Below are 12673 nucleotides of genomic sequence, written 5' to 3'. Positions count from 1 at the left end.
TTAAGATCAATTAATTTATATTAAAAAGTGAGTATTTAAAATAATTAACAGAGTAATTAGTAGAAGAGGTGACCCACGTATTTGGCAACAATCATGAAGTTTGTACTTATATCTGAAGTTTGGGAGACATTTAATGTATCCAATCCCCTCATTTAAAGAAACTGAAGCCTGGTTGTTAAGTCACCTGCCCAGGGTCACCTTATGAAGACACCCAGCTCCTCTCTCTCTCAGAACAATGTTCTTTTACCTCTAACTGGTTACTCATTTGCACTTTGAAGCCAGTTAGTATGAATGCAAATTATTGTACTTTTAACGTTCATAAATTCAGAGCCAGAAAATATCCTGGTAACATTTCCACAGACATGGTTAGTAGAGATTGATGGGCAATTTGAAACAAAATAGAGGGGCCATTCACATCTGAAGCATGAATCTTGGGTGATCAGTGACATATTGGTTTCATTAAGTCGATTGCTTCTTGGGCATGATTTCCTTGGAACAATAAATTTGATTTTTAAAAAGCCTTGCTTTTTTTTTTTTTGTTAATTAAAATCCACTTAATTGCTTGCCAGAGCAAAAAGTAAAACTACCCAACAGAAAAATATATATCTGGCAGTATAACCTGTTGGGTATATTTAAGCACAGTTTGAATAAGAATATTTGATATTTCATCATGTAGTTATTGCTGTTTTCATTGGGATCCTCCATGATCTCACACCAACTAAAAGCAAGCGAATTCCTTCATGCCTAGAACCTCTTCCCACATTAGAGGTTTATTCGTCTGTGGGGGTTGATCAGAGAGCTGATGGGAAAGTGTGTTAGGAAACTTGAGCTCTGCCCACCTTAGTAGGGTGCTGGAATGTTACAGAATTGTTCATTGCTGTTGATACCTCCTTTCCAAGATGCAGTGTTACAGTGACATACATGATGACTAAGTGTTTGGCTATCACTCTAAAGGGGCAGAAATATTTGTATCATTTGACAAATAAAACTAAAACTAGAAAAACATCCATTTGGATCACAGCTCAACATGATTTGCTTACATATGTTGACTGTGTATGTTCTGAAAAATGAGTGTAATTCTTTAGATTAAAACATGACCTTTCTCTTACATTTGGGATTGCTTCCATGTTGGCACTTCAATGCTTTTTAATGAAAATTGGTATAGTTAGGTCATTTTACAGAAAGACAAGCTTCCTTAGGCTATGCTGTCTGGGTTACACGTTTTGATGTGATATTTACCTATCAAAGGTGACTGCTGGGCGGGGTAGGAGGTAGGAGACCTGACTTGAAGGCCCTTCAATATGTTGTGTCTTAAAGTGGTGGGCACCATTGTACCCGAAGGTACTGATGGTATACTCAGGAGTGTAAACATTGTGGTCATCTTGCCATGCACTGAGCTCTGGCATAAGGAGTCCAAGCAGGGTACTACACCCAACCAGAGGAGAGGTGAGCTAATCAGCTCCTGATGGTTCCAGCCCACATCTTTCCACGGGAGCACTGCTCATCTAGACAGGAAATCCAGCAGCCCAGCAGCCTTGTTACTGAGGGTTTCTGCAGTGAAACCCATCTCACTCTGGTATAAGAACTACTATTTGATCCAGCAATCTCACTACTGGTTATCTACCTAGAGGAAAAGGAGTCATTATACGAAAAAGATACTTGCACATACACATTAAGAGCAGCACAATTTGCAATTGCAAAAATGCAGAACCTACCCAAATGCCCACCAATCAATGAGTGGATAAAGAAGCTGTGGTATATATATATATATACAATAAAATACTACTTAGCCATAAAAAGGAATGAATTAATGGCATTTGCAGCAACCTGGATGGGATTGGAGAATACTATTTTAAGTGAAGTAACTCAGGGATGGAAAACCAAACATCATATGTTCTCACTCTTAAGTGGAAGCTAAGCTATGAAGATGCAAAGGCATAAGAATGGTACAGTGGAGTTTTGGGACTTGGAGGAAAGGGTGGGAGAGGGTGAGGAATAAAAAACTACAAATAGGGTTCAGTATATACTGCTCGGGTGATGGGTGAACTGAAATCTCACAAATGACCACTGAAGAACTTACTCATGTAACCAAATACCACCTGCTGCCCCAAAACTTACTCATGTAACCAAATACCACTTGTTCCCTCAAAACCCACGGAAATAAATAATCTTTTAAAAAGAAGAAGAAGAAGTTACTCATGGGCTAACAGTTTTGAGAAAACTGCTACCTCTTGGCTGCTGCTGTCATCAACAGGAGGACAAGGGTCAATCTTCAAGAGAAGCTGACTTTTCCCTGTTATAAGAGAAGAAATCAGTGTAGGGACATGCCTGGGCCAGAAGGGCAGGAATGGTGATTTCTGGTAGAGATCCAGAGACATAAAGACACTCTGAGGACATTTGCCCTGGAGCCTTGTTTTCCTATTTAAGCGGTGGTTCTCAATCAATCAGGAGCGATTTTTGTCTCCCAGGAGACAATTGGCAATGTCTGGAGACATTTTCAGTTGGCACGAGTAGGGGAGTATTACTGGAATATCTAGTGATAGAGGCCAGGATTCTGCTAAACATCCTACAACAATGCGCAGAACAGACAGCGCCGTCTCCCCCACCACCCCGCCACACACACACAAATAATTACCTGGGCCCAAATGTCAGCAGTGCCAAGGACTAATGTGCCAAGGGTCTACAACCCTGGCCAAATAGTTGTAACAATTCTGTCAACGGATCTCTTTAAAAAGTGTGGAGAAGGCCAAGCCTCTGGTGGTAAATGGCACACAGGTACTGACTAAAGCAAGGACTCCGGTCACCAAGGGCAAATTGCTGTGGTAACTTAAAAGGGAAGAATAGAAATGGACCATGATGTCTTACTTTCTTTAATTTTTCTGCAAAGTAACCCAGATGACAAATCTGAAAGATGAGTGCTGGGATAAGGTAACTAGGAGGAAGAGTGTGAGCTGAGATCAGTTCAAAGTGAGAAACCTGTTGTCACCTCCTGCTTCTTTGTCTGCATCAAGATTGTTGTGAACATCCCAGCCTACACTGGCAGGGTGATGTGGCCAAGTGACATCTCTCTGTTGACTCATTCTTAGGGGCCCTTGAGTGCTGTGTTGGGCTGGAGAACTTGGAGTTTCTAGTAGAAGCGGAATAACATTCATTATCTGGAAACAAGATTTTGTGTCCTGGGGAAAATGACTGTCTGCTTTGAGGTTGTCCACAGATTGTTTGGGGAGTTGGAGACCTCTGAAGAGTGCTAAACTTCCAGATATCCAATTACTGCTGTATTGCATCAACAAAAGAGAACTTGGAGGATAAAGTGGTTGTGGGGAGATGATGGCTATTTCTCAACCATGAAAGGAACCATGCCTTCAGGAGTTATGAAAAATGAAGCACGTTTCTCATTAGAAAAGAATGATCCATTTCCTTCTTATATTGCCAAATTTCGTCTTTTGCCAATTCAGTGAGAGTATGAACTTGGGATTCATTACTTGCAGGAATCCTCAAGAGTTAATGATAAGTGGGCAGATTGGAAATGAAAAGTGAGAATATTGGGGGCTGAGCGGGGCCTTCATGGCATCAAATGTGCTGTCTGGCAGGATGCAATCAGCAGTATGTGGACAAGTTCTGATTTGCTGAAAAGGAAACAAGGGGAAATAGCTAAATTTGCTGTGAGCAAATTTCTGTCTCAGTCAGTATCAAAACAATGAGTGTTATTCTTTCCCCTGGTAGAAGAGTTTATACATTGGATCCAAAAAAATTAATTCTTTTAGTTAATTAATTAATTTTTTAATCTATTAATTCTTTCTTTAAAATTCTCTTAAACATTTTTATCTTCCTTTTCATTCCTACCACTCTCATCCAAGTCCCCATTGTTTGGAAAGAGAATTATTTTTCTCCCTTTCTATCTGATCTTCAAGTTTGCATCCTCTTTCTATTTCAGTCCATCTAGTAGTATTAGTATTAGTAGTGGTAGTAGTAATAGCAGTAGTAATATTATTAAATATAATAGTTATAAGAAAGAGGTGATGATAAAGCAATATACCCCATCCCCAAGGATAAAGCCAACCTTACCAACTATGATTATTCATGGGGTAGGTACATGACCCAAGTCAACAAGAATTCTTCCCTGGCATCTTACAGATACTTAGAGGAAGAAGAGATTTTCCTTGAGGCTGCTAATCTGGAGCTATGGGAGGCCATGGAGCTCTCTTGGTGCCTGAACTATCTATGGCCATGCCTCCCTCTTACCAACCCCTTTTGCTTCCCACACCAGGAAAAGAAAAAACTTATTTTCAGTAGGAGAGAAATAAGTCAATGCATAGAGAGAAGAGAGAGAGAACTGAGAAGATGATTTGCTCAGCTTCAGGGATGAATTATGATTCAAGGGTCTCCTCTTCTTCTCTGCCAGTCTTGAGTTGGGCTTTTGACCAGTTCTGGCCCATGAGATAGAAGGGGATGTCTGCTGCTTGGAGCTTTGCAGAAAGATTCTCCTCCCTGATAGGGGAGTGGTACATAAGGAAGAAGGTATTTTTTCCCTCTATCTGCTTCCTTCTTGCTTGTGACTATCTTGAGAGAGCATTAACTTGAACACATGACCGTTATCTTGCACCTAGGCGGGGAGACATTGCTAATACATCCAGAGTGGCAGGACAGAAAGGCAGACATAGCTTGGGTCCCTAATGATGTACTGAACTGCTGAACCAACACTGGAATTAGCTTAATTCAGAGCTCCTGTTAGAATTGACAATTAAATGTCTTTGTTATTTAAGTCAAAGTGAGTCCTGTGCTGTGCTACTTTTGATCAAACACATACTAGTTGTCCAAGAAACAAACAATAACAACTGTGAACTCATATTTCCCAAAGATATCTCAAACTCTATAGATCCCTAAACCAAATTCAATCTGTCACTGCCTTACATCCCTGGGATGTGCCACCATCCACCTGTGCACACACACAAACCAGACAAGACACCTGGAGTCACTCTGTCATCTTCCTTTCCCTCACCTCCCGCATCCACTTAGCAAGTTATGTTCCTTTGACTCCGATCTGCCTTCTTGTCCCCAATTCCATTGTTGCTATTTTAGCTGATGAGGGCGGAGGGCGGCAGAGGGTCTTCATTTCTCTCCAAGGCCACTGTTTCCCAAGTGCTTGACTTGCCTCTGGCCATGTTTCTCTCCAAGCCCTTCTCCACTAGCTTCCAGCATGGTCTAGCTAAAAGCAGCACTCAAGTTTTTACTCCCTTGCCTGATTCTGACTTGGGCTTCCCTATGCCTATACCTCCTCAACCCAACTCATGTCTACTCATAGCTGCAGAATTCACCTTATTTGGAAAGAGAGTCTTTGTAGATGTGATTAGTTAAGGATCTCAAAATGAAATCATCCTGGATTTAGAGTATTTCCTGAATCCAACGATTGCTGTCTGTATTAGCTCGTTTTCAAGCTGCTAATAAAGACATACCCCAGAGTGGGTAATTTATAAAGGAAAGAGGTTTAATGGATTCACAGTTCCACATGGTTGGGGAGGCTTCACAGTCATGGCAGAAGGTGAAGGAGGAGCAGAGTCACATCTTACATGGCAGCAGGGCGAGAGGGAAGCCTGGGTGGGGTGGGGAAAGGAGCAGAATGGGGGAGTTCTCCAGGCTGCATTCAGGGTGAGAAGCCTGGGGAGGAAGGCATGGTGTTAACCTGGGTTTCAATGCCATCATCTGGGCATCTCTACAGGTTGAATGGTGGGAGTTCCCCATAGTCAATGCCAAGGCATAGCCCCATCCTGGGCATGGGAAAGACTTATGCTTCAACTGTCATTCTCAAACTTGAGCATGCATCAGTTTCACGTGGAAGGCTTGTTCAGATGCAGATTGCTGGATTCTACCTCCAGAGTTTCTGATTCTGTAGATCTTGGATGAGGCTCCAGAATTCGCATTCCTAACAAGATCCTAGATTATACCAATGATGCAGGCCTGGGAGACTTCATTTGAAAACTACTGCACTAGAATACCTGACATTAGACTCATGGCTCTGAACTTTGGATACATTAGAATCATTTGGGGAGTTTAAAAATATACAGATGCCAGGGCCTTGCACATGAATTGGTCTGGGAATGCAAATAGATATAGGAATTTGAACTCCAACTGGGCAAAACACTCATTTGTTTAAGATTTATTTAGAAAATGTAATGAATGCATCGATGAATTTATCTAAATTTTGTTAAGCGTCTACCATGCTGCAGGCATTGTGTTGGTGATGGGGATATAAAGGTGAACAAAATACAGTTCTACCTTCAGGAAACCATCAGTCCAGTGTGAGGCAGGTGTACAAAACAGGTGGTTCTGTTGGGCGCAGTGGCTTGCACCTGTAATCCCAGCACTTTGGGAGGTTGAGGTTGGAGGATTGCTTGAGCCTAGGAGTTGTAGACCAGCCTGAGCAACATAGGAAGACTCCCCTCCCATCTCTACAAAAAATTAAAAAGTAGCTGGGTGTTGTCATGCTCGCCTGTGGTCCCAACTACTTGGGGGTATGGAGGTGCTGAGGTAGGAGAACCCCGAGAGGCAGAGGCTGCAGTGAGCAGTGATTGTGCCACTGCACTCCAGCCTGTGCAACAGAGTGAGACCTTGTCTCAAAACACAAAACAAAGACAAAAAACCACATGGGAGTGGAGTAATAGTTATGCAGACAGAACTATGAAAGCCTTAAGGAAGAGCATTCAATCCAGCTTGGGGGGCAAGGAATGCAGAAAGCTCAGGGAAGGGGGTAAAGAGATAACAAGGTGATGATTCAGTTCAACAGTTTCAGAAATCCCAATAGGTTAAGCTTCTATTTGGCATAAAAAGAAACTTTATTGAACCCAAGGCATAGTGTTAAAAATTTGTGCCTAAATCCAAATCCATGCTTGACCTCTTACTAGCAGTCCAACTAGGGACAATTTACCTAAACTCTTTTTGCCTTACTTTCCCCATATTTAAAAGGGGGACTAATGATAGTATCTCCCTGATAGGATTGTTATGAAGACCAAATGACATAACACATGTGAAGTGCTTGGTGGCATGAAGGACTCCAACTTCCAGGGTCACTGTTCACACCCTCAAAATAGCTCACAGTCTACTAAGCACTTTATAAATGTCAGTTATTATCATTAACATTTCAGAAGGTCTCATTTAAACCTCCAGTTACAACCATCACCACTGGGAGTTTTAGTTTTGGTTCTTGTTGCTGTGGCTGTAGCACTGGGAGGCGGGCTCGCGCTGCTGGGACATGCAGGATTCTCTCCCCTGCACCAAGTGGCCCCAGACCCCGCGGCTCTAGAATTCTTGTGTTGAGGTTTCATTTTGTAGGTTCTTCCTTCTATCAGTGTATCTGTCCTCTGCCGACTTCTTACCACCTCCTTACAATGGCTGCTTTTTTTTTTTTTTTTTAATCCACCATAGACAAAATACCCAAAAGGCTAAGATTCCATAATCATACCTAAAATGTAGCTACCCTTCGGAGACTTGTCTTTAAATGAAGAAGGTATGCTTTGGTGCATGTCATGTTTTGACATCAGAGGCCCTTTCACTTCCTCCCACACTTTTGCGGTGATGTTCTGAAGGACTAACTTTCTGGGATAAAAGATTTCCTGAGGTCAGGTGCAGTGGCTCACACCTGTAATCCCAGAACTTTGGGAGGCTGAGGTGGGAGGATCACTTGAGCCCAGGAGTTTGGGACCAGCCTGGGCAACATAGGATGACCTATCTTTACAAAAAATTAGCTGGGCATGGTGGCATACACCTGTAGTCCCACCTACTTGGAGGTCTGAGGTGAAAGGATTGCTCGAGCCAGGGAGGTCGAGGCTGCAGTGAGCCATGATTGTGCCACCGCACTCCAGCCTGGGCAACAGAGCAAGACCCTGTTTAAAAAAAAAAATATTTCCTGATCTTATTTATTTAAGAGGATCTTAAATAAATAAATAAATAAGGATTTTATTTATTTTGAAGAAAGATCTTTTGAAATGATTTAGACTGCTTTTTGCTACGGTTTGACTATGGGTCTTCTGGATTTGGGATCACAGTTTCATGCAAACCCTTGGTTAAGACCATACTTATTTTAATTTCAAATTCCCAGCCAATTTTTACCTGCCTCCAGAGCCTCTCTTCTTCTCTCAGGAATCTGGACCTATTTCCCCACTTGTCATGCAGCTTTTGGGTGTTCTTGGTCCACCTTCATCTGAGCTCGCCTGGTGTTCACCTGCCACAAGTCCCAAACTGTTCCCCACTGGAGACAATATTTATGTTGGCTAAACATTGGCACAAGCAAGTCATAAACTTGGCATGTTCACAAACAACGTGGCAGACCGCTGAACAGATGTTCTAACATTTACAAATCGGTTTTCAGTTATGATCATGTGCAATGACCATCTGCCTTTGTCCCCAGTGTGCAGAGCTCTTCTTGTAAGATCAGTCATATTCTACACTTCAGTGTTTCTCAAACTCTGCTGCACATTAGAGGCACCTGGGAAGCACTTACAAACCCTGATGCCCAGGACAACCACCAGACCAATTAATTCAGACTCCAGGGCTGGGACCCACGCATCGGTGGCATTTAGAACTCCTCAGGTGATCTCAATGCAGGCAGGTTTGAGAATGCGTTCCAAAGTCCAGTGCTTCTAAGATTTTGATGTGCCTGAAAATCACTTGAAGAGTCTGTTAAAATGAACAGATCCGAGTGGGCTGAGCGTCTGCATTTCTAACAAGTGCCCAGGCAGTGGGGATGCTGCTACAAATCCAGGGACCATACTTTGAGTAGCAGGGCTGTAGTCCTTTCTAGTGCCTGTTCATTAGCCTTGCAAGTAATTTCCCAGAAATCATGAGTCCAGTTGAGTTTGTGATTATTTACACATTTATCAATGGCTCTACGAGGTCTCCCTCCCTCTGTCGTTCTGCCCATATTCCCTAGCCACACTCCCATGGTAATCTTAATATTGATCTCACTTCTGTATTTTTCTCTAGATAGTGATTCTTGTGAAAACAACCCAGACAATAGAAAAGTCATCTAGCTAAACCTAAGCAGATTTTTCCACTGATCTGATCGTTCTCTCTCTGTACACTCTATCTGCAAAGCTCACTGGACACAAGGACATGTCCTCCAGGATAAGGAAATTCTTTGAACATTGTGTGATTTGGCGAATGATAATGACCCGGTGTCTTGGTTGCTGCTGCTCCAAACAGGTTAGTTAGCAACACTAGGTCTTCAGTTCAAAAAAATAAGTAATAGTGGCAAAAGAACTGAGGATAGCACAAAAGTAATTTTCATTTAAGGATTGGTTAGGATTTCAGATGATAGTACCTTGAAAAATGCAATTTCCTGGCCAATATTCTACTGGCTCTGCAATAATAGATGTCAATTATCTATGGCCCCTGGTCTGTGGACATATTCTTGGGGGAATAAAAACTTTTCTAGGAGTCTTTTGTATTTCATGCTGATAATAACTTAAAAATTAACATAAAGCACACTAGGTCATCAAGGTGACCAAGTTCTGGCTCATGATTTCAATGTCTGCATTTGTGTTTGTATTTATGATTGTTTATATGCCAAATAGTCATACTTCAATTATTGCAGGCTAATGAAGAAAGAAGAGTGAACAGAGGGAGATTTAATAGAAACACCATGTGTGTGAGCTGAGAGAAGGTCCCATGGCCTTACAAGGAGCCTTACAAATGAAAGTGTCTCAGTAGGTTCAATAGAGAAATATGATAAAAGAACTCAGAAGTCACATACCACACCATATTTTAGATTTGCTGACACTCAGAAAACGAACCAAAGCAAAACAAAAACCAAGTATAACTCAAAAAATCCCAGCATTATAGCCATTGGGACCATTTCATGTTGAGCACAGCCATTTAATCTCAACAAAATAACATTGTCTATTACACTATGTTGATAACATACATTTAAACAGCATTGACTTATAACATTATCATTTAATTTATGTATTTGTTTTGGTTATGTAGTTGTTTCAAAACCACCAGCATTCTAGTTTTATGTTTGTACATATTCAAGTAACTTTCTAATGCAAATAAGTTAAGCCATTACTGGGATAATTTTTTGCTCTTTAAAAAGATTTTGTATTTACCTTTTTACGTATATTCATTCCTTGTGCACATGTTAAGTTCCTTTACTATTTTCTGAAATGTCATAGTGGTCCTGGTGTAGTCTCATGTGCTTGATTTTAAGGGGTTATTAATGAGACACTGTTGGGAACAGAAACTAAGCCCCTACAAGAGTTCGTTTTTACGTTACCTGTAAATACAGTAACAAACTTTTTGCAGGGAAAATTTCCCTGCTTGGAAGTCACGCCTGATGATGGCTGGTGGCTGGTGGAGGGTCCAACATGACAGGTCACTGGGGGCTCATATTGGCCCCAAGAGAGAGCAGGGGTCAAACTTATGATTTGGAGGGAAAATAAAGTGCTTACAGGCTGTGGGACCTCTGGCTTTCCATTCCCTGATGGGTGGCTGAGAGGCTGCACGACAGTCGAGGGTTGGGTGTCCCCTTTGGGCAACTGTTGACTGCCTTCTGAGAGGGTGTACGACTGGCTCTAGGATTTAAAAAAAATACATAAAAATGCTGGTCCACTCCTAAAGGCCAGCTGCCCCCTGGGTTGACTTTCAAAAGACAAAATTCTCCTCCTAAGCTGTGAATGCAGGGTCCAGTTATTCCTGGGGTCCTCTGCATCTATCACAAGTATTTGAAAAGTAGGCTTCAGTTTCTCTGAAAGATACACTGAATGAATGGATCGTTCATAATCTCTGCTGGTATGAAAATGCTATTTGTAGATGATATAAAAAACAATGCCTTTCCTAAGAATATATTTGTAAGTTTGTAAACATCTGAGTGCAGGTTTAATATATAGCGAAGGAAAACCCTTATAGACAAAGTAACAGGGTTCAGAAAGTTTTGGAGTTTTATTCTCTGCTCATAGTGTGCATGAAATAGATCATTCTTGCTGTGGGAAGTTATAGCAGGTACATAAAACCTTATTAAGATTTGTATTGGAATAGCTTTAGATATACTTCCGTGTAAAAAATATTCAAGATTCAACTCTGATCTGTCTTGTGTGTAGTTGGTTCCAAAAGGTAGTGTTTTAGTCAGTTTTTAGTCATTAACAATTTATAGACACACTATTCAGGAGCCTAAACATTTCAAAAGAAATTTAAAGTATTAAGTCCCTTCCATATATCTGCATGTTTAGAAATAATACTGGAATATTTTCACCTTTCAATCCAAGTTGTATGGACTTACAGGAGTATTTACCTTGGTCTATTAGTATTTGCAACATGAACCTATCTTTCCCACATAACTCTGAATGGGCTTAGTTTATGAAGTTTTATACAAATTTGCTACAAACTAACAGCTTTAGTTATACATTCTACAGATACATATTAACCATTTGCTCTCTGCAAGGCACTATTTACCACCTTATTTTACATACTTCCTTCTCTTTAGACCCTCTTAAGAGATTTTTGGCCAATGAGAGAAAAAAATATTCCCAAAGCTTTTTTTTTGAGACGGAGTTTCGCTCTTGTAGTCCAGGCTGGAGTGCCGGGGCACAATCTCTGCTTATTGCAACCTCCGCCTCCCAGGTTCAAATGATTCTCCTGCCTCTGCCTCCTCAGTAACTGGGACTACAGGCACATGCCACCACGCCTAGCTAAATTTTTATTTAAAAAAAGTTTCTTTAGTAGAGATAGTGTTTCACCATGTTGGCCAGGCTGGTCTCAAACTCCTGACCTCAAATGATCCGCCGGCCTTGGCCTCCCAAAGTGCTGGGAGTACAGGCGTGAGCCACCGCCTCAATACATTTTAAAAGTATGGTATGCTGTTGCTAAAACCAATATTAAAGGGTAATCACAGTGACAAAGTATACAAGTATCAGTCATGATTTTATAGTTTAAATTCCTCCACATGCTAACCAAAATTAAAACCAATTCCCAAAGGCAATGAGTACTTACATGATGATTGCCCATTTTCCTTTTTCCGAGATGGTTTTTCTGTATTTCACTAAGAGATCAGTCCTCCCACAGACAAAGTTTACAATGTTTTTCCTCCGGGCATAATATCTCTTGTGTTTAATAAGTAACTTTTGGCACTGAATTTGAATACATTCTTGGGGATGGGTAGGGAGTGGCTCTAGCTACAGATGAACTTAGACTGCCCAAGTTTCCTTGGTACCCATGTTTTTAAAATAATGTACTTCTTAATAAATAAAGTTTAGGCTTTTAAAGTTGAGTAGCTTCTTCCCACCTAAAAGACTAAACCTACCTCACTTCTGAATCATTGAGTTATTCTTTCATATTCTGGGTGTTCATTTTAAATAGTATGCCTTTTAATAATGAAAACATTAACCAAATAGAAAAATCTTACTATTTTTACTAACATTGTTATTATTATTACAGAGAATTTTTTGAAGGCCACATTGCATTACACTAGATCATTTAAAAAATTTTACTTAGTTTTGAATTTAAAAAGCAATATGTGCAGACAGTAAATTTGTTTTTAATAGTACAAAAAGGTCCCGTGAAAAGTCAGCCTACTGATCCCAGAGGTTTTCTGTGAGTCCTTCCGGAAGTGGTCCATGCATATTCAGCTATGTCTGACTGTCGGTCTGTCTAGTTACCTACTTCTCTGTTTATCTTTATCCAACTT

The 12673-nt window shown here is 40.9% G+C and overlaps 1 protein-coding gene across 2 annotated transcripts in view; it reads right to left on the bottom strand.

Annotated features, from left to right (window-relative positions):
• Positions 1–12072, bottom strand: part of LOC105468485 (annexin A13) — a 58787-nt gene extending 46715 nt beyond the window's left edge. The window contains exons 1-2 of one of the 2 annotated variants that reach the window (XM_011718683.3): positions 11980–12072; positions 10443–10565 (exon numbers count right to left, since the gene is read on the bottom strand). In XM_011718683.3, coding sequence (XP_011716985.2) covers positions 10443–10565; positions 11980–11994 — 138 coding nt within the window. In that variant the 5' untranslated portion in view covers positions 11995–12072. The remainder of the gene's footprint in view (positions 1–10442; positions 10566–11979) is intronic. The other variant, XM_011718684.3, reaches the window with a different exon arrangement.
• Positions 12073–12673: the final 601 nt, after the last annotated feature.

The sequence above is a fragment of the Macaca nemestrina genome, chromosome 8, assembly GCF_043159975.1.
Source record: "Macaca nemestrina isolate mMacNem1 chromosome 8, mMacNem.hap1, whole genome shotgun sequence".
NCBI lineage: Eukaryota > Metazoa > Chordata > Mammalia > Primates > Cercopithecidae > Macaca > Macaca nemestrina.
Note: the sequence above shows the minus strand (reverse complement) of the source record. Positions and strands in the feature narration are given on the sequence as shown.